Source organism: Sturnira hondurensis, unplaced genomic scaffold, assembly GCF_014824575.4.
Source record: "Sturnira hondurensis isolate 20B ecotype Veracruz unplaced genomic scaffold, ASM1482457v3 Scaffold0006496, whole genome shotgun sequence".
Taxonomy (NCBI): domain Eukaryota; kingdom Metazoa; phylum Chordata; class Mammalia; order Chiroptera; family Phyllostomidae; genus Sturnira; species Sturnira hondurensis.
In genome coordinates this window covers 23,956,041-23,975,763 of record NW_028079127.1, presented here as the reverse complement: position 1 = coordinate 23,975,763, position 19,723 = coordinate 23,956,041, and the positions used below count along the sequence as shown (strand labels likewise).

Below are 19,723 nucleotides of genomic sequence, written 5' to 3'. Positions count from 1 at the left end.
AGATAAATATCCTAACACTAAATCATATTCTTTAGTGGCCACATATATCCTAAAAATCGTGTCACACACATAGAAAACTCTGCATCAAAGCTTAGTCCTGTTTATAACATGCTTATTTTGCAGTGCCTTTGCTCTGTAAAGAAGGCCATAACATACAACATGCTATTTTACAAGCAGTAATTCAAATGGCAACTAATTATTCCTGTAATATCAAGCATTTCTGAAAAAATCTCAGCTAAGCTTTTAAACATTTCTCTGTTTGGTTCAAATTTTCTTTGATCAGAAGAAAAAAGTACCTTTGGAGACTTCCAGTTGAGCAGAGAGACATGATGATCCAAATGGTGGCCTGCCTATTTCCACACTTAAATTTTAAAAAAAAGTTGGAGATTTGGCAAAGCTAAGAAGAATGCAAAAGATCATTAGGCAAAAGATCCTAAAGCCATCTCCACTTCAATTAACTCTTTCACATAATTATTGGAAAAATGTGTTTAACCCTCTTGAAAACACGGAGCCAAGTGCCTGATGCAGCCCTAGCTTCCTCCAGCCAGGACCACAGCTGCAGGAGAAGGGTTTCTCCTCTGCCATCCAGTGCCTGTCAATGGTGCCCTTCATTTGCATGTCAATCCTTTTACATGATTAATATGTATTTATTGACCAGGAGGCCTTCCCAACCTAGGACAAAGGGAGACAGGCAGTCCCCTTTTATATGGCAGCCATAACTTTCCTGGCAGGACTGACAATTGTGCACAGAAATAATTCTCTCCCAGATAGAAAGTTCCCACCACTCAGACACAGGGAGTGATGGAAAGAAAACAGTTGAAATTAAGCACCAAAAGCTCAAGTGCATCCTTTGAATCCCTTCTCCATAAAGTCATTCATCTCCATTTCCTACCACCTCAACTGGGGAATAAGGGTAGGTACTTTGAAGACCAGAAAAAAATGACCCACAGCCTGGGAGTTTGGCCAAACACAAGGAGAGGCCTAACTGAAACCCTGGAATACCTGAGGAAAGAGATCTGCCTTCTTCCAAACAAAATCCTAGAAGCTGGATGAAGCTATACCCAACACATTCCGTGATTTGACTCCTTATGAATCTTTAATCCACACAAAACAAATGTCATCTTTCCCAGACTGACATTTGAAGTTTTATTTATTAAACAGCAAGCTCCATTAAAAAAAAAAAACATCAGCCTTACATCATCCATTAAAGATTCCCATAAATTCCACCCTCATCCACCCTTCTATCCTGCCACACAGAGAAATAAATAAATAACAACCTGGATGGTCAAACAGTGCTGTAAACTTCCATCTTTGATCTAGTATCTGCCTCTTAGAAAATCAGAGATGAGACTATAGATCAGTTTAGAAAAACTGTGTGAGGGATTATGATGATTTGTTTGTCCTGATGCCAAGGAAATTGAGTCAGATCATCCAAGAGGTGTTTTTTTGTTGTTTGTTTGTTTGTTTGTTTGTTTAATCCTGGGTGGTTCTGGGATTTAGTTTGATGGTTGGTTTTCCTGTGCATATTAAGTTCTTGGCCCCACAAAGAGGCTGTGAGCTCACTGTCTAGGGTTCCCAAGGAAAAGCACATAGACCTAGACCTATCTTTTTTTTTTAAGATTTTATTTCTTTATTTTTAGAGAGGGGAAGGGAAGGAGAAAGAGAGAGGGAGAAATATCAATGTGTGGTTGCCTCTCACATGGCCCCCACTAAGGACCTGGCCTGTAACCTAGGCAATGTGCCCTGACTGGGAATCAAACCAGCGACCCTTTGGTTTGCAGCCTGCGCTCAATCCACTGAGTTATGCCAGCCAGGGCCAGACCTATGTCTTTTATAAGGTCCTCAACTATAGAAATTAATAGAAAAAAATGGGACTTGCGCTTAGATTGAAGTAGTTCAAGTGCAGCTCTTATAGGTAAGTACCAGTACCTCTTGAAAGGAACACACTCATGGAATGTCTAGGGAGTAAGTTCCTAAACTGAACACCATTAAGAAATGAGTCATTTTTCAGCTCAAAGGCCACCTCCCAATTCCTCCCCTGAGATTCAGGGTCCTTTGATTTTATGAAAAGACAAACTCTGAATTCCTCCCCCAAGATTCAACATCCTTGGATTTTATAAAAGGTATTCTTTAGAAATAAATTCACTTGATGTGAAAAGAGATTCTAGGGCATAACTCTCTCCAGCCTTTCCCTTACCTATCAGACTCCAGGAAGTGAGGCACACGTGGTGCACTTTGTATGAGGACTGGCTGCACCTGCTGTCCACCCACAATCTGGTCTGGACAAGGTGAGGGGAGCAGTTTCAACAACCACATTGCTGTTCATTTGACTTCAACCAACTCCTATCTCACAGTGTCATTTTTACTCAAACTGGTTTGCATGTAAAGACTTGTGCCTAAAACAATCAAAAAAAGAATTCTACAGTTCTAAGAATATAAACTTCAAGAGACAGATCTGCAGTGATAAACCTACCACAAGCATGGTCCCAGTAGCATGTTTCAAATATCTGCCCAGGTTCTGCCCTACAGAAATGTGATGCATATGACAAAGGCATTTTCCTAAGTAGTAACTCTGAAGAAGATAAACTAGGAACAGACTCAAAGTCATTTCAGCGATGTCCCCACCAGCTTCATCCACTTCATATGATACCCAGAATACAAGGAGTCACCATGATCCCAGCTCTGAACATCCTGATCCAAACCCAAGGCCATGCTTTTGAAAGTTATTTGACACTATTCTATACAACCACACTTTCCAGAAAAATCCATCAAAAAGGCAGTTACACATGTTGACAGCACCTGAGAACAAATACAAGGATGAGGAGAGAAAATATCAAGGGAAAGTGAATAGAATAATATCTAAATTCTGTAAATCTGTGGTTTATTCTACGAACCTAAACAGATACTATGTGGTGGCAGTACAGAAGTAATTTTTCTCCCTGAAACTATTGACATAGTAAACTAAGGCAGTTGCACCTAAAACTGACCTTGTTTTCTATTTCACAGATCATAAATTCAGCTAAGTTAACCAAGCAAAAAAAAAATGTCCCACAGGTGTTGTGTCTATTACTGAAATTGAGAGATGGGATCTTATTGTGATTAAAATATTCCAAACACCCAGGCATAGACTTCTGGAATTCCTTTGGCTAATCTCAAAATCTGGGCTATACCATAGCAACATGGGCACCTGGAACCCTAGGAATCCATCCCACTGGTGCCAGTTTCTGTGCATGACAGGCACTTAGTTTACGCCAGGTTGAATTGATCAAGCAGGACACAACAAAAGCTTTTTTGTCTGCTGTTTGTCATCATTAGAATCCAGTTCACTAAGGACTACTTTTGTTTTAAATTCTCAACTCACTGACCCCCTCAGGCATTTTGGGAGGTAAAATAACAACAAGAAAAAAGAATCCTCTAGATTTAAAAGAAGGGTTGAATACTTTTGAATACCTCAACTCTCTCTTTGGCCTCCTCCTCATCTAATTTTGCAGGCCATTAGTCCAGAATGGGCACTAGAGCATTTGGGTATTTGCTTTCACATTAAAATGACTAAGTAATTAATGAAAGTTGGCAACTGTTCATGCAAGCAGCAAGCCTTCTTTCCTCCTTTCCAGACCTAGTGTTGCATGTTCACATACACTTCACCTTGCACCCCCTCCCGACCCAGCTAGCTTTGCCTTCTTTTACTGCATCAGTGGAACCTCCCAGGCTCTGTGGAGTGACCTTTATCTCAAAAAAAATCATTTGGACTGCCTCTTTTGGCCACTGAGGGCCTTTGTGGTGGAAGAGGCACTTCCTATTAAGGGCAGAAAGGGCAACTGTATGGGCTTGCCTCCCTTGCAAGTCAAGTCATCAGCTTACATAATAAGGGAAACTGCATCATTTTTAGCATAGTCCACACTGACACCTGAGGGCAACTTCCATTCAGTGTCTTTTTAAGAAAAAGAGGCCCCTCTAAAATGAAAGCAGCACTTCCACTTTCCCTGCAACCTGTAAGCTGAGTCAGGTGAGTGGAAGAAGCACTGTGGTCAGTGTCTCCTGGTTATGCACCCACCCAAAAACAATACCTTTTGTGTTAGAAAGGCTCCACGCCTGGGATGGCGGGAATGTGAAGGCAGAGACTGTGTTGGAATTAATAACACACTGTCACAAAGGAATTTAAGCTGAACTCAGAAAATTCTCCTTCTAGGAGCTAATACTTTTCTCTTAAAACTTCCCTGCTCTATCTCAAAAGAGTAAGAACCCTCTGTCATTTTTCTCCTGGAGGCCATGTCACTTCCTTCCAAGTGCCCCTTGTGAAATGATTAAAGAATCCCTGATTATGGACGATACAACTTCCAGGTCACTAGGTGAGTTTTGTAAGTTACAAACTGAGAAGTTCTGGATCCCTTTCTAAAATGACCCACCCTTTCCAAAGGGGACTGCCTGCCCTCAGGGCTGTGTACCTGCACTGAAATAAAACTGTGCACTGAGAGCAGGCCTGGGGAACACAACTTCTTGGCCAAGTATTGAGAAGATCACAAGAGCTGGTATAGGGTTAGAATGGGATTTCTAATGAGGTCAGTAGGTGATTTGTGGGTCTCCTGGCTCTCTTGCAATCGCCCCAAGTTGCGTTGGACTCCACTGCAAGTAAGAAGTGAAAGGGAGGTGTGGCGGAGAGGATTACCAGTATGTCCCCTGCACTCAGAAACTCGACACCTCAGGGATCCTCAACACTGGACAGCACGCAGGCACGCGCGCGCGCGCGCACACACACACACACACTGGTCCATATTCCTCAGCTCTCGAATCAGGTTCCCCTCACACCCCCCACCCCGAGATAGGTCTGTATCCCATCCAGCAGTGCTTGATGGGGCTCCAGTGCAGACGTTCTTTCCTTCCCTAGGTAAGCCCACTGCTGCTTTCCACAACGACGCAGCCTCACAGCCAAGTGAGCTTGTGAACACGGAGACGGCCGAGGATCCAGACAAGGAGCTCGCTCGCTCGGTTTTTCCCCCGCCGTGTTTGCCATTTGCGGGAATAAATGAAGCATCGGTAATCTCCATAAAAGAGCTTTCACGCTTCATTCTCTGAAACTAAGTTGGGGCTTAGACAGAAAGGAAGAAAAGGACTTTTAATTTAAAGTAATGATCATCAACACTCTGGCTCTAGAGGGTCCCTAGGGAATAGGGGTTCCCTACCCTAAACCAGTGAAGTGGGGAAGCGGGAGGGAGGGCCCCGCGTCTCTCCAGGCCGGTGTTGAATTGCTTAGATTGGTGAGCCAAGTCCAAACACAGGCAGCTTTCCTGGGGTGAGGTGATACAAACGACTCTCCCTGAAATGACTTGGAGCGGGGAGCCTGAGGAGGGAGAGATCGATCAAGACGTGTTGTCCGAAGAAAAGATAGTGAGCAGTCCCAATGGAGGCCCTGGCCTCGCCAAGGTCAAGATTGGGGGCAGCAGCAGTGTCTTCGATCCAGGGCAGGTGTCTCGCACTTTTCGCGGGAACGTCAGCGGTGTCAACGTTTTCCCCAACCCCCGCACATTTCTGGTTACTTTCACCTGGTGGTCGCTTCTATTTGGGGCCAAAGTTTGCATGCCAGGTGCACAGAACCTTCAACGCCGCCCTTCCCCACTCTGCAACCCACCCCCAGTTACTGCCCGGTCAGAGGGCCCCCACCAACCGTTCGGAGGTCTAGCTCCGAAAAGGAGCTTTGTCACTTTAGCCTAATGAAAGTGGCGGGGGTGGGAGAGTGGGGGGAGAGTATGTCCTTCAAATTCTCTCTTCCCCCAACACTCACCCAACACCTGGGGCTCTCAATTCCGTGCCAATACCAACGGACACTAACCTCTCACTATACACCCTGTGAAGGGATTTTAGGGAATAAACAAGAAACTCCAGGCCTGATGAGCGCGCAACTGGGTTCACCTGTACCCCTTGGATTGTCTACCTCCCTACTTCCGACAGAGCTCTGAGCTTCCGCCTGCTGAGGAAAGACATTTGAACAAACCCCAAAGTTGGGGCGCCGGTAGTGAAGGCCAGAGCTCAATCTGCAGGAGCAGCTAGCGCGGGAAACGGCAAGAGATGGAAGGACGCGTCCCCGCAAGGCCGCGGCCTCTCTGTGCCCAGGCTGCTCCGCCGCGCCCTTCTGGAAGTTCTGCGGAACCCGGGCGGGCGCCGCGCAGAGAAGACGCAGAGTGGGGGCAAGTTGGCGCCGCTAGTTTTAAAGAAATTTGAAGTAAACCGTGAACCCAAGCGGGAAATAGCAGCTGCGCCCAGGGAGGCGAATGACCAAACATCTCCAGAAAAGCAGGAGAGGGGAGGTGGGCAAATGTCTGCGTCCTGAGGTGGTTACTTTATTGAGGGAAGAGGCGGCAGGGAGCAGGGCTGCTACCGCAACCTTTTCTTTGCCCCAGCCCCCAAAAAAGGATCCCGCGGGAGGGATTTCGGAAGGCGCTCACCTAGTCCGGGCAAATTCAGTTGGCTGCCTTTCGAGGGCTAGGTCCGGCCCGGCCACTCAGGGAGGAGGCAGGCCCGGAGCCCTCGCACGCCGGGGCCTGCGGGCCCTGCGCGGTGTGCGCGCGAGCTCGCCTCAACAGTTCCGCGCGAGTTGAAGCAACGCAAACAAAGTCGTCTCCACGGCCTTGAGGCCCACCCCTCCTCCCTCCTGCTCGGACCCCAGGCCCGGCTGCCCAGAGCCAGGATTTGTGCAGCCAGGACTGCAAGCCCATGAGCGTCGCCGCCAGGGCCACGAGTCAGAGGGGGACCCCCAGTGGACAAGAGTTAAAGGGGGACGGGGTTGCCTGGAGAACATCGGGACGGGGGTGGCGCGGCTGCCTCCCAAGTCAAAGCTGGTCCCCAAGCGCCGGCCAGAAGAGGCGAGCAGAAGATCCGAGCGTCGCGCCCTCTGTAGATGAGGGGCGAGGCAGCCAGGGGAAAATCTTGGGAGCTGGGCCGAGCGACGAGAGGATCTGGAGGGCAGAGCGCCCACGGGAAGCCCAGGCGCACCCTCAGTATTCGGGGAGGCGGGAGAGGCTGGCCTCGGGGAGCAGCCTCCGGGGCGAAAACGGAGGCCGCGGAGCAGTGAGTGAGGAGGAACCCGAAGGTCGGGAAGTCCCTACAAAGTGACAGAAAGGGGAACGAACCTGGCCTATACCCAAATCGAAACTGTGACAGAAACTGTCACTTGAGAGAACCGGGACTGGATGTGGGGGCGCGGCGACTGGATCCTGCGTCCAGAGCGCCGGTCCTTGTCGCTTGTCTGGAGTCTGGCGTAGGGAGGTGGCCGAGGTGGCCTTTCCCTCCGGGAAAGAGCGGTGGAAGAGACTCACTCCCCTCGCTTGGGGAGCAAAATTGGGGCTTTGTGGTTCCAGATAGGAGCCCCAGAGGACCTCCTGCCTCCAGCCCCCACGCGAGACAGGGGGTCAAGGGCAGTGGGGTCTGTGTCCCAGCTCGGGCTTACCGGAAGCGCATCTGTGCGGCGTCCCCGGAGGACCGCGCAGGGCGCGGGCTGCTCTCCGGGCAGGACTGGAGCGAGGCCGAGGACTCCAGGCCTGGATGGGACGGTCGTTTCTGAGGAGCCAGCCTGGGCTCTGGTGGAAGAGGAGGGCGTACTGGGAGGGTGTGCTAGGAGAATGGGGTGGACAACTTAATCCGGGAAAAGATTGGAATCTCCTGAGAACCTGATTTGAGACCCGTGTGGTGTGGGTGCAAGAGCAAGAAATCGGACCTGAGTTAATAGTTTGAGAGGGAATAAGCGGTGGGGGTGGGTGCTGGGGGCTAAAGACTACTCATACTTAATATTCCAGAAAATAGAATATACCCCTTAACTCAAGTCAGCGCCACTCCCCGGCCTGTGCGAAGTCACCTTATGGTGGTTGAAACTTGATAATGTGCTAGGCAAATGGTACCTATATTTATGATACATAATTTCAACGTAAATGTTCATGTGGTTTGGTGTGATCTTGGCAAGACAACCCTAGACCTCACTTTTCTGTAAACTGGGGTGATAATATCCAATTCGAACTGAGTGAGGTTGAGTGAAATAAAGTAAGACAAATGACTCATGAGCAGTTGGCCCTCAGTAAATAGGGATTTTTATTACTATTAAATTTAAATTTCTGAAAGTGTCATCTTCTGGATTGCCTACACTCTGTCACATGGACAAATCCAGCAACTGAGGTAACAGCGTGGAAGGGAAGGAGAGACCTGCTGATGTGGCTGACAAACTCACATTTTTCTTCAGCATTTACCTTGCCTTCAGCTTGATCAACACTGAGACTATAAATGGCGCTCCTCCCCAGCCTGACCAACGAAGCCTGCCAACAGCAGCAGTTTTATTGCCCAAGTTTCCCACCATGTCCACTCTATCAGATGGCAGGACCGCCGTGGGTCTCTGGGTCAGAATTGGATGGTCTTTGTCAGGGCCCCAGCCAACTCTCCCAGCGGCTGTGGTTAAATACTCCTGGTGCCTCTCTTCTCGGTCACCTTCTACCTCACCAACAGGGGATCCCTTCCCTCTGCACTGTGATCACTGTTCCTGAGGTGCCTGCAGTCCAGGTCTTCCTGCTGCCAAGAGGGTGACCACACCCTAAACAGCACTGCCCACATCTCGATTGTAGTGGCGGGGCTAGGAGGAATCTGCCTGTGCCTGCTAGTCCTAAGAAAATGCTTGTGTTTGTACCCCATCCCCCCACAGAGGTGAGGCCAGAGAGTCCTTCTTGACTTCACACCCTTACCTCATCCTCCTAACCCCACCCATCACCCCACCCTTTTCCCAGTCAAAGCCAAGTCCTCTAAGATGTGTGTGTGTCTGTGCACCCACACTAAAGCTCTGCTTTTCTGTAGACCCAGAGACATCCATGACTGTGGCCCCAAGTCTTACCAAATGTCCTCAAAACCACCCACACCCATTTCTATGGGAAGAATTTCATAATGGAGGAGACCCCTCCACCTCCAGAGTGGTACCTCAGTGGGGAAGGTCTACAAGTAGAAACAAACTCAAAGATTAAAGTGTAATGGCCCACCACGTACCAAGCTCTGTGAGTAGAAGTTTGCCTATTCCTTCCCTGGGACAGCCTCACCCCCAGGAGATACATATAGGAAGGCACAGGTTGCACTGGAGGGATGCAGATGGTTGTAGAGGCACATCTGTGTCTGACCCCAGAATCACCTAGATGAAGCTGTCTCTAGGGAGAGGGAAGCATCTTCCATGACTCTAGTCTCTCCCCCCAAAACACACATACACATTCAATCACTCACCTCAGCTCTAGTTTCCCTTGGTGGCCTCCATGGGAAGAAGGGGGCAGGCAGGTATGTCCTAGGCCCTGGTAATTTTTCCTGTCCCTACATACTGGTTAGGAATGAAGCATACCATCTGGGACATGCAGCTGTGTCTTGGACACCAATAGGTATATCCTTGGACCATGTAAAAATGTGTGCTACAAACTCTACACAGGCAATGTCCATGTGCTTGCTGGGAACACACCTCTATACACTAGCTCTACACACCAACCCATTTATATTTGTTTGTATATGTGTATACCATATTTTGCCATATATAATGTGTACTTTTGGGGGCCAAATTTTTTAGGGAAAAATAAGGATGTACAGTATACACAGGTATAATGATTACATACTATGGGTATAATAATCCCATGTATGATGTGCACAAATACATGGACATGTATTATACATGGGAGCAGATTATACATGGCAAAACATGGTATGTGCATGCAGTTTACATGTACACACAGGTGAGTTCATATGTGTGAATGTGCAGCTTGGATGTGCAGGACTGTGTGCCTGTGGGATGTGTGGCTGTGTACACACTGACACTGTCCATTCAGCATATGGGAAGAGCACAGGACTCAGGAAATCTGGGGATTTTGCCTCTCACTTGCTGTGCACTTTTGAGTAAGGCACTTTCCCTCTCAGGATCACCCCCTCCCCCCAACCCACACCTGGAAAAATGAAACCCTTTTATTCAAGAATCCCTGAGGGCACCCTCTAACAATGGGACTGCTTTTAATGACTGGCTTGTAAAGCATAGGGAGGTGGGAACTGGCAGTCTCCAGCCCTGCCCCTATCCACAAGTTGCCACACAAAAAGTCTCTCACCTGAGTTCAAAGTAGGAGAGGAGAGCCGGGTCTGTGGTGGGGGTGATGAGGAAGAGAGCCATACTCTGCCCCCTCCCCCAGAAGAGTGAATAAAATCTCCAGTTGAACCTATGGTGACATCAGATTAGATGGGCCCTAGGAAATGAGACAAAATCAGGGAACCACTGCTCCAGGGCCTCCTTGCTCTTCCCCACTCCATTCTCAAGTTTGTGCATGGTGAAAGACAGAGAATTGGGGTTGCCTATATTGCCAGGGGAATGGCTTTGCCTCAACCACAAAGACAAAAAAACAGGTTGCCTGTTGGAGGAACTTATGGCCGCCCAGAGAAGCCACAGCAGACATCCAGGGCAAGGGGTCTGACAGGGCCTCTCTAACCCTGGCCTTGGCTTCTAGCACTTGCCCAAAGCTCATCTCTGTACTGCAACTAGGCTTTTCTTTTTCTTTCTTTCTTTTTTTTTTTTTTTTTTTTTTTTTTTTTTTTTTTTTTTTTTTTTTTTTTTTTTTTTTACTGAGGACATTGGAGAAAGGGTGTCTGGAGCACAGTGACCTCTCTGATGATATGATCTCTGGACACCCTTCCACAGGTAGTAAGACTGTGCAGGCCAGGTAATAGGCAGCTATTAGGTCTTTCTCTCTTTCTTTCTCTATGCCCTGTGCAGCTCAGCTTAAGGGGCCAGAGAACTGGGTACACATGCACCCATAAACACCAAACATTCACATACCTAAAACACATACTTTCACCTCCCAATCCTAATTAATATACTCAGTACCACCCCTACACAAATGCCTACACACAATACAACCCACTTGCATACAAGCTCACACAGAAATGCAATGCAGCCCCATACACCCAAATATCCCCTCCTTCCTCCACCCCATCTCCCTGACTCTACTGAAGAAAAGGGAGTTTCCAGAATAAAAACAGAGACCTTTGGCCTCAAAAAGAGCCAGGAATCAATACTGTTTAGACTTGGCTAGTGTGTACTTCCTGCTGGGTTGAGGAAGATTTAAGTTTATGGTTCAATCCAATCTTTACCGGAAAAAAAAAGATAGAAAATGAGGAAGTTGGGATATCAGACTCTGGTATTTATTTTGATGCAGTCTCAGACTTTAATACACCGGCAGCTCACTAAGCCAGCCCCATAAATCAAAACTATCAATGCCTGTTTATGGCATTGATAAAGAAAGTTATTACCACTTCCTTTTTTTAGAGGAGGGTGCAAGAACAAGATCTGACCACAGTCCTCTTCCCCTCTTCCCCAATCAGAAAGAAGAAAAATGGGATGGAGGAAGAAGAGAAGATGGGAAAGTCATTCTGGAGGATTGACTTCAGGGCTTTGGACAGATTTCTGAGGTAAAGGCAATTGTCCAGAGTAGATGTGACATAGAGAAAGACACACAGCCACAGAGGAGGCAGGGACCGAATGCTTGAGTCCTGAGAGCTTCAGTTTTCTCCACTGAACAAGAAAGAAAATTCTCTTTGCCCAAAGTAATTGAACAAAAAAAGGAGATAATGGACAACAAATCAAATTATATAACAATGACACATCTCAACCCTTTATTAATATAATCATGGGAAGGGATAACTACCTCCTCCCTTTTCCTCAGGGTTAAGGGAAAGAGCTCTTGGCTTTGATCTCTCAGAAGAGGTGAACGGGAGCCTTAAGGAGCAGAATGCCTACTGAAGTTGCTGCTCACATTGGTCCCTGCCCCTACCTCTGGATCTGGTCACCTTGAGGGGCTTAAGCACCCTATAGAGCCACACTAGTGAAGGAAGAAGGAAGAGTAGCCCCATTTCTAGACACTCAAAACAGTAAAGTTCTCTGTAGAGCTGGACACCACCCAACATGGGATCAGGATGTGGCCAGTAACCTTATTAATGTTCTGAATGGTCTAGATTCAGAAAGGAGTGCCCTGGACGCCGAGTCTCAGACCCTGGAACCAGCCAGCCTAGAGAAATTAAAGATAATAGGTTCCCCTCTCCCCAAAGGTAAAAAAAAAAAAGATGTACTTCTCACCCCCAGAAAACAATTCACTTGGGCTAGCCCACTGAAAGGCCACCTCACTGCTCCCAACTCTTCACACAAGGTTGGCTGAGCAACTATTTTGTGCAAAGGTTACTCCACATACTCTAAGGTGTGAAAGGCATAGAAGGAAGAGATTAACTGCAATAAAGTTGGGAACCCATGACAATGTCTAATATGCTCTCCAACTCCAGGCCACAAAACACCTGGCCCCCAAAGCATAGAGTAGGATTTTGGAGGGCCCCTGTGTTTCTCGGACCTGGAGCCAAGCACTGTAACTTCCCTGGATGTAGGCCTCAATCAGGGGGACATTTTCAAGAAAAAAAAGCAGAACGATTGGCCATTCTCACTTCTCACAAAAATCAATCCTATAAAAACAAGAAAGAAGCCCAAACAAAGCAGAGAAACAGTTTCCACGTATGCATGCACACACATACACACCTGCAAACATCCTGGCAGGCAAACACAAATGAGCACATGTACACACACCGAAAACACACAAACATCTAAATGTGTATCTAATTACAGAGAAATGAACAGCCAGTAGCACAATACTTGTGAAGAGATACACAAAACCAAGTAGGTATTCACGCACCAGTATCTGCACATGATCACATATACTCGTAAGTTTTTAGGCACACCTAAATAGCTAACCACACAAGCACAGATAGGTATATACGAGCATATTGCAGAAGGAAGGGGAAAAGAGGAGAGCAGGATTTACTATTTTTTAAAATCTTAACAAAAGGGAGATGATACCTCCTGAGGAGGGCCTTCCCCTTTCTATTCCTTGTCCTGAAATTTCCGAGGGCCCATTGCTTGAGCAGGAAGGAGATGTCCCAGGGTCAGGGGCAAAAAATTTCCACTTGTGGGAAGTCAGGGTGTCCTAAGGGTCCACTAGAGCTTGTGTCTGAGCTCTCCATCCACCAGGAAGCAAGCCAGGCTTTGTTAGAAATTCTGAAAGCCTCCCCTTTCCGCCTACCCCCGTTAGGGTTTGGGTGGGGACGAGATAGGCCTGTGTCCACCTCGGAGGTCCGAGCCCAGTGGGATCCCAGCAGCGAGACCCATCATCTACCACTGTGAATCTGTTCCTGGCATCCAGGCCTCTTCTCTCCTGGCTTTGCGGCTTTTCCGGACAGGAAATCTGAGCCCTACAAGGCTCTGTGTGTTGCCCTTGCCTCGCCAGGGCTCGAACAGAATCTCTTCTCCAAGGGAAAAGAGGCCGGACTGAGCGCTCCTCACGGTAGTGTGCTGCTCAGGACCAGAGGCAGCCCCAAACCTCTGCCCAGCCCTGGGAAGGCCTGCTATTGGGGGGGGGGGGGACCTCAAGTGAAACCCGCACCAGAAAAAAAAGGAAATGCACAGCCTGAAAGTGAGAAATAGGTTGAATAGGAGGAGGCCGCATCGGGTCAGGCCCAGCCAGCCAGGGTCAGGGAGCCACCCGACAGCCGGACAGTGCTTCCGAAGCCAGGCTTGGGGTTTCGGCCTGTGGTCTCCTTTGAACGCAATCGGAAACTAGATGTGTCCCTCCAGACTCTCCAGACCCGGTCTGTACCTGGATCTGGGCCACCGCTACTACCCCGAATCCCCCTTGTCCCCGTATTCGTTGTTCAGCGGTGGATGGATCCAGTGTGTGCATGCGCCCACTCCCTTCCCCAGCCCGCAAAGAGGAGGGCCGCCAGCTGCTTATGAGCACAGTGTACACTTTATTTCAGACTACAGGTTTTTGAACATAATAAAATCTTTGGCTTGTAGCGGCGGTTCAGTCTCGCAGTCTGTGGGGTCGTATTTCTCAAAATGTCTTGGGAAAACGAAAGGGGGGCAGGACAGACAGAGCGACAGAAAGGGGCTTTGGGAAGCGGGAGAGAGGCGAGGGGCGGACACGCGAGGGAACACACTCTCACGCACACAAAGAAAAGTCCCAGAGAAACGGAGGCCAGGGACGTGGGTCCGGAGGCACCGGAGAAGCGAAAACATTCAAAAGAAAAACGCAACGAAAACGAAACTGGGCCGGGGTCAGCAAGGCGGGGATGGGGGATAAAATAATTATAATAATTATAATAATTATAACAATAATAATAAAGGAGATTAATAAAAAGTCCAGCAAATAGAGATCGCTACACATTTCTTTTCCTTACCTGAAATTAAATATATACAAGGTCGTAAGCGGTTTGGCTAGATAGAGCTTTAAGGAGTTCGCAGTTTCGTCCCTTATGCTGTGAATAGAGAATAGATCTTATTTTTCAATAGCACCTGTCTGAGTCTCTCTCCCTTTAAAAAATGTTGCGTTGTATTCGAACGTCACTCTCCATTCTGAGGAGCGCTCTGTCTTTCCCCTGTTGCTCCTTCTCTCCTTTGCGCTGATTTTTTTTCTCCCGGGAGCTGGGCCGGCAAGGCGGCAGCGGCGGTGCCCGAAGGGGCACGGGCTCGGGCGCGGGCGCAGCGGCCGGACCTTTCGGCTCCGCCGGCAGCGGCTACTCGCTCTCGTCTTTGTCCTGGACCGTGGTGGTGGAGTGGTTGTACAGTCCCTGCGCCATGAGGTGCAGCGCCAGGCCGTTCTTGATGCCTGTAGCTTTCTTGATCTTGGCACGCTTGTTCTGGAACCAGATCTTGATCTGCGACTCGTTGAGGCTGAGCTCCTGGGCCAGAGTCTGCCGCCGCTGTTCTGTGATGTAGCGGTTCGCCTGGAACTCCGCCTTGAGTCTCTGCAGCTGCTCGGCCGTGAACGCTGTCCGAGGCCTCTTGTCCTCCTTCTCGTTCTTCTTCTTCTTCAGCTTCCTAGTGCGCGGACCTGCAGCGAAGGAGAGGGCCGGGTCGGGGTTGGGGGTGGAGAGAGAGGGCAGAGGGGAGGGGGGAGAGGACAGAGAAAGCCTTGAGACTTGCAGAGCGCAGCGTGGAGCGCGCAATGCGCTTCCGGGGTGAGAGACAAGGCCCTGCTGTGCCCCAGCTCCTGCTCGGCGGCTAGCCCCTGCAACAGCCGCCTGGCTGCTGGGGTCACTGGGTTCCCTTCTCTGGGGCCAGAAAGCGCGGAGGAAAACTGGCCGAGGTTGTTTTGTGTAATTCACACCCCAATTCAAAACAGAAGGTTCAAGTGTCAGGCTTAAATCACAGAATCCAAGATGGAGAGATATTTGGATCCCCTACCTGCCCGGTCCAAAGTTGGAGGTCAGGGGCCTGCTGTCTCCACAGCTCCGCAATAAAAAAGATGCTCAAGGCTGGGGCAGTGAAGACACTAAAGCCAGGACCGTCCTGGAGGAATAGCCAGCCTCTTTTCCTTCTGAAGAAGCACACCTACTCCCTGGCACCCACAATAAGACCCCCAACTGCTTGTGGCTATTTACCCCAGAAAACAAGTGGATAGGGAAAGGGTTGTGAAAGGTTTAACTAGTTCCAAAGAATTCAGCGTCTGCTCCTACCTCCTTTTTTTTTTAACCCCGATGGCCTAAAGACGCCTTTTCCAGGGTCCTAGGAAGACACTGGCCGCTCCCTTTTTTGAAGTGGGGAAAAGGCCTTCACTCAGTTGCATGCCTTACCCACATGGCCACTGGGTTCTCCACTATGCCCCTTGGATGATGCCAGTAAGAAAGAGAGAGCCCTCCCCATTCCTCCACCCAGCCTCAGAGGCAGGGTCTCCTTTATCTCTTTTGAACACATAAACTGCAATTTCAGAATTGAAAACTTCTGAAAGACAAAAAAACTCAGATCTGCTTTCTTCGCCCACCTATGTCATTTGCAATGAGACTACATCCTTCCTGCCACCGCCCTCCATTATGAGCAAAATAGGGACAGAGGAATGCAGACAGGGGGACAGAAACAAAAACAAACAAAATAAAACCTCTGTGCTTTGCCCCTAACATGGACATGGAAAGAGTCCACAGGTCACCTCCCTAGGAAGGCGAAGTCGCTCTCCAAAACTCATCTAGTAAGAGGATTGCTAGGGTCCTAGCTTGGAAAGAGGAGGAAGAGCTGGGAGGCAGCCTCCATACCCCAGTCTTCTGGCCTTTACTTCCTGGGCCCTGCCTTGGTTATGGGAGTGTACTGAACCCAGTTAAGTTCCTGTCAGGCCTGTTAATCTCCAAAACTGTCGGGCAAGAGGGGTCTTCACCAGCATCTCCAAACGTAGTGACAAAGGGGCAAGCTGCAGCTGGCTCCTGGGGCAGGCCAGCACCTGGAGTCACCATCTGTCCAGTGACAAAAGAGTCTAGGCTTGGTCATCCACGGAGCCTTAGGTGGCTAGGGTTCATTTTCCTTAACTGCCCATACAGGGGAAGGAGGCAGTAGTACCCTGCCTCCCCACTCAACTAAGAAGGAAAGAGGACAAGAACAAAGACATGACCCACTACGGAGTAGAGTAGGAGAGGACTGGCAGGTGGGCTGGGTAGGGGACGAAAGGCCTTGGTTTAGATTAGTAATGAGCTGAGCAGGCAGAGATGGTCCCGGAAATGTGCACAGCCCCAGAAAGGCCCCACTGCGTTGGGTGTCCAGGACGTTGTTAGAGTGGTGTGTGTGTGCGCGCACGCAGAGGCACGGACACTTGTAATAAAATCGTAGTTTCTCGGCCAGCCTGAGTCGCACGGCCTGACAGCTCAATCACTCTATCCATCAGGCGAGTCAATCAAAGCAGCTTTTCGGAGGTTCAGGGAGCCCGACGTGTCAATAACCAGGCTGAGATGGCGGGGGCTGATAGCGCGCATCGATCCGCGCTGGGCCGGCACCCGCCAGGCGGCTTAGATTGCAGCGGGAGCAGAGCTGCGCAAGGCTACCCTTTGCAGGGCCTCCTTCGGGGCCCGGGGGCCCGGAACCAAGTCGTAGGCCAGAGTCCCTGCCGCCTTCCTCGTAGCACCCACCGGCCAACCTGGTGCTGCGGGCCAGAGAGACAGGAAGGTCTCAGCCTCCTCTCCCGGGCCTAGAGGCCTCATTCTCCTCTCCGAGGACAGATCTCGGCCTTGGGTTCTCCAAGCGCAAGGGATATGAGGAAAAGCGGCCAAAGGAAAATAAAGAAAAACGGGCCTACGGGTGCTGGAAATTTGCTAACTGGCAGATGTGTGGTAGGAAGGAGTTAAGGAAGGAGAAGGGTGTGCGAACCACCTCGGAGAAGCTGTGGAAGGCTAGCTCCCAGGTCCTCGCTCCGCTTTCTGGCCTGAGCCTGACCTGTCCTCTCCTCTCCTACCATCGGTCTGTCAGCTCCAGAGAACCAGGAGCCAGGCGCTTTCGGCTTCCTACGTTTTGGCAACCGCCTTTCCACAGATTCTACCCACCCGGGTCAGACTTTCTTGGCTAACCGGCCTGGGAAGAGGGACAACGATCAGATTCTTTCCTCTTCTCCTGTGTGTTCTCAAATCTGTCTCTATGTAAATGAATGCTGCGCAGAAACTATCGAGATGGTGTTTATGTCTGCAAGGACACCAAGACGAAGATTATTTCACTGATCAAAGCCTTGCTGGATTTCGGCCTCCGCAGGACCAGGCTGGCAGGACTGGAGACCCCAATCACTAGGCCCATCTTCCCGCCGGCTCTAAATACCTCTTTTTCGGGGGGCGGGGGTGGGGGACAGTGACTGACTGTTTTCCTAATAATAATAATACAGGTAAAACACAAAGAAGACCCAAAAAGCTCGGAGTTCAAAACCGAAGGATGGAGATTGAGCTTCCAGGAAGTGCCACGAGCTGTAGCCTCCCGGGTGGTGGCCGCAGAAGCCAGGAGTGCAGATCTGGGTGCACACTCGGTTATGACTGGGATCAGGGCTGAGCAGGAGAAAGCAGGGGTGAGAGAAGAGAGCTCCTAATACTGGGTTTGCTCTCTCCAGCACGGCGGCTAAGAGTTCTGGGGCGAACGCAGAGCCCTATGGCAAGGCGCAGCCCGGGGCTGGGTACTCACCAGAGGATGGACGATCCGAGTAGCGTGTGCAGTAGACCCAGGCGGGCCACACGAGGGGCTGCTGCGAGTCACTTTTGACCACGGGCCCGCCGTTGGCTGCGCCCATAAGCAGGATGGCGGGGTTGCCGTGCTCCGGGTACTTGGCACCCTGCGCACCTGGGCTCCCCACGCCGCCTCCACTGCCGCCGCCGCTGTCCGAAGGCTTGGCCGTCGCTGCCGCTGCTGCAGCTGCCACAGCCGCTGCAGCTGCCGCCGCCGTAGCTGCTGGGTTCCCAGCTTTGGACGCCCCCGCGCTTCCCGCGGCGCCTGGCGGGGAGCCGTCGGGTGGGCCACAGTTTGCGTCCGAGGCACACAGGAGCGAGGCTGCGCCTGTCGCGCGCGTGCCCAGCGGGTGGACAGGGTCTCTACCTGCGCTGGTCTGGCCTCTGTCACGCTCGACCCGGCCTCCTCCGCCTCCTCCAGCCGCCGCCGCCACCAGGAGCTGTGGTGGCGGCTGCTCCTTTTTGCAGCCGAAGTCCGGCCTCAGGATGTTGTCGATGAAAAAGTTGGTGGTGCGGTGCAGCTGGGCCGCGGGCTGTGGCTGGTGAGCAGGCGCTGCAAGATGCGGCAGCGGCGGGGGCGGGGGGAGGTGCGGGTGGTGGGCCAAGGGCGGCAGGCAGGGCGCCGCGGGCGGCGAGGGGGGCACGGGCTGCGGGGACACGGGCACGCTGTCTCCATCACTGCCGCTGCTGCCGCTGGCGCCAGGGCTGAGGCTCAAGCTGAGGCTGCCCGGGGCTGCCACCACCGCGGCCGCGCTGAGGCCCGAGTCGCGATGACTTTTAGGTTCCGGCTGCTGTTCTTCCATGCTCCGCCGCCCCGCCGCCCGGGCCGCCGCGCCGGCCCCCGCCCCACCCCCCGCCTCGCTTCCCACCCCACTTTGCCAGCGGCCGCGGGGGTGCGCGGAGGAAGAAGGCCGGCGAAACCCCAGCAAAGGCACGAAGGGGGAAAAAAGGGAAAAAAGGGGGGCGGAAAAAAGCCCAGGCGCCTGGCCTGGTTCGCTCGCTCTTATCGAGCAGCTAGATCTCGCTGTCTCAACTCTCTCTAATTTGTAGACATCCAGATATGGAGACACTTGGCTATTTCTTTTTTTCTTTCTGCAACCAGAGTCAATGATTTGTTTTAAATGGGGAGAAAGCCACAGCCAAAAAAATAATAATAATAAGGCAATAAAAGAAAAAAGAAAGCAAGAAGAAGGAAAAAATCTCCAAGAAATTTTTATCTTAAAGGGAAAAAAGAAACAGGCTTTAAAGTCTAGCCATCTTCCTAGGCAGTAGTGAGGGATTTGACTTCCCCGAGTGTCACGCTCAGCTGTGCCCAGAGCGCGAGGCTGGCAGCGCCTTTAATCGCCTTTGCTTTTTTTGCTGGGAGAGCGCGTCTCCGCCAGCGCCGAGCTGCTTTTTTTTTTTTTTTTTTTTTTTTTTTTAAATCTCTGACAGCTCGGATCTTTGCACAAACTCTCTCGCTTAAAAAAAAATCACCCAGGCACACTTTTTGCCTTCAAACCGGAAGCACGTGAGTCAGGGCCGCACGTGTGCGGGGCCAATGGCAAGCCAGGACTCGCGCTGACACCGGGGCCCCGGCCCAATGGGTGAGCGCGGGACTTTGCGGATAAATAATCCGGAGGAGGCGGCCGCGGGCGGAGTGGGGGCGACTCGGTGCGGGCCGGGTGCGTCCGGCCCGCCCTCT

At 50.7% G+C, this 19,723-nt stretch overlaps 1 protein-coding gene across 1 annotated transcript; it reads right to left on the bottom strand.

Moving 5' to 3' along the window:
* Nucleotides 1-14,595: 14,595 nt before the first annotated feature.
* On the bottom strand, nt 14,596-18,842 carry EN1 (engrailed homeobox 1). The gene is made up of 2 exons (XM_037049952.1): nt 17,999-18,842; nt 14,596-14,912 (listed from the first exon to the last, which is right to left on the bottom strand). The coding sequence occupies exons 1-2, from the start codon at nt 18,840-18,842 to the stop codon at nt 14,596-14,598; spliced, it is 1,161 nt and encodes a 386-aa protein (XP_036905847.1).
* Nucleotides 18,843-19,723: the final 881 nt, after the last annotated feature.

Excerpts from the sequence above, each read along its gene's own strand:
- EN1 (XM_037049952.1), bottom strand. The coding sequence starts at position 18,842 with ATGGAAGAACAGCAGCCGGAACCTAAAAGTCATCGCGACTCGGGCCTC. Across the intron at positions 14,913-17,998 it reads CTCGGATCGTCCATCCTCTG|GTCCGCGCACTAGGAAGCTG; the intron begins GTGAGTACCCAG and ends CCTTCGCTGCAG.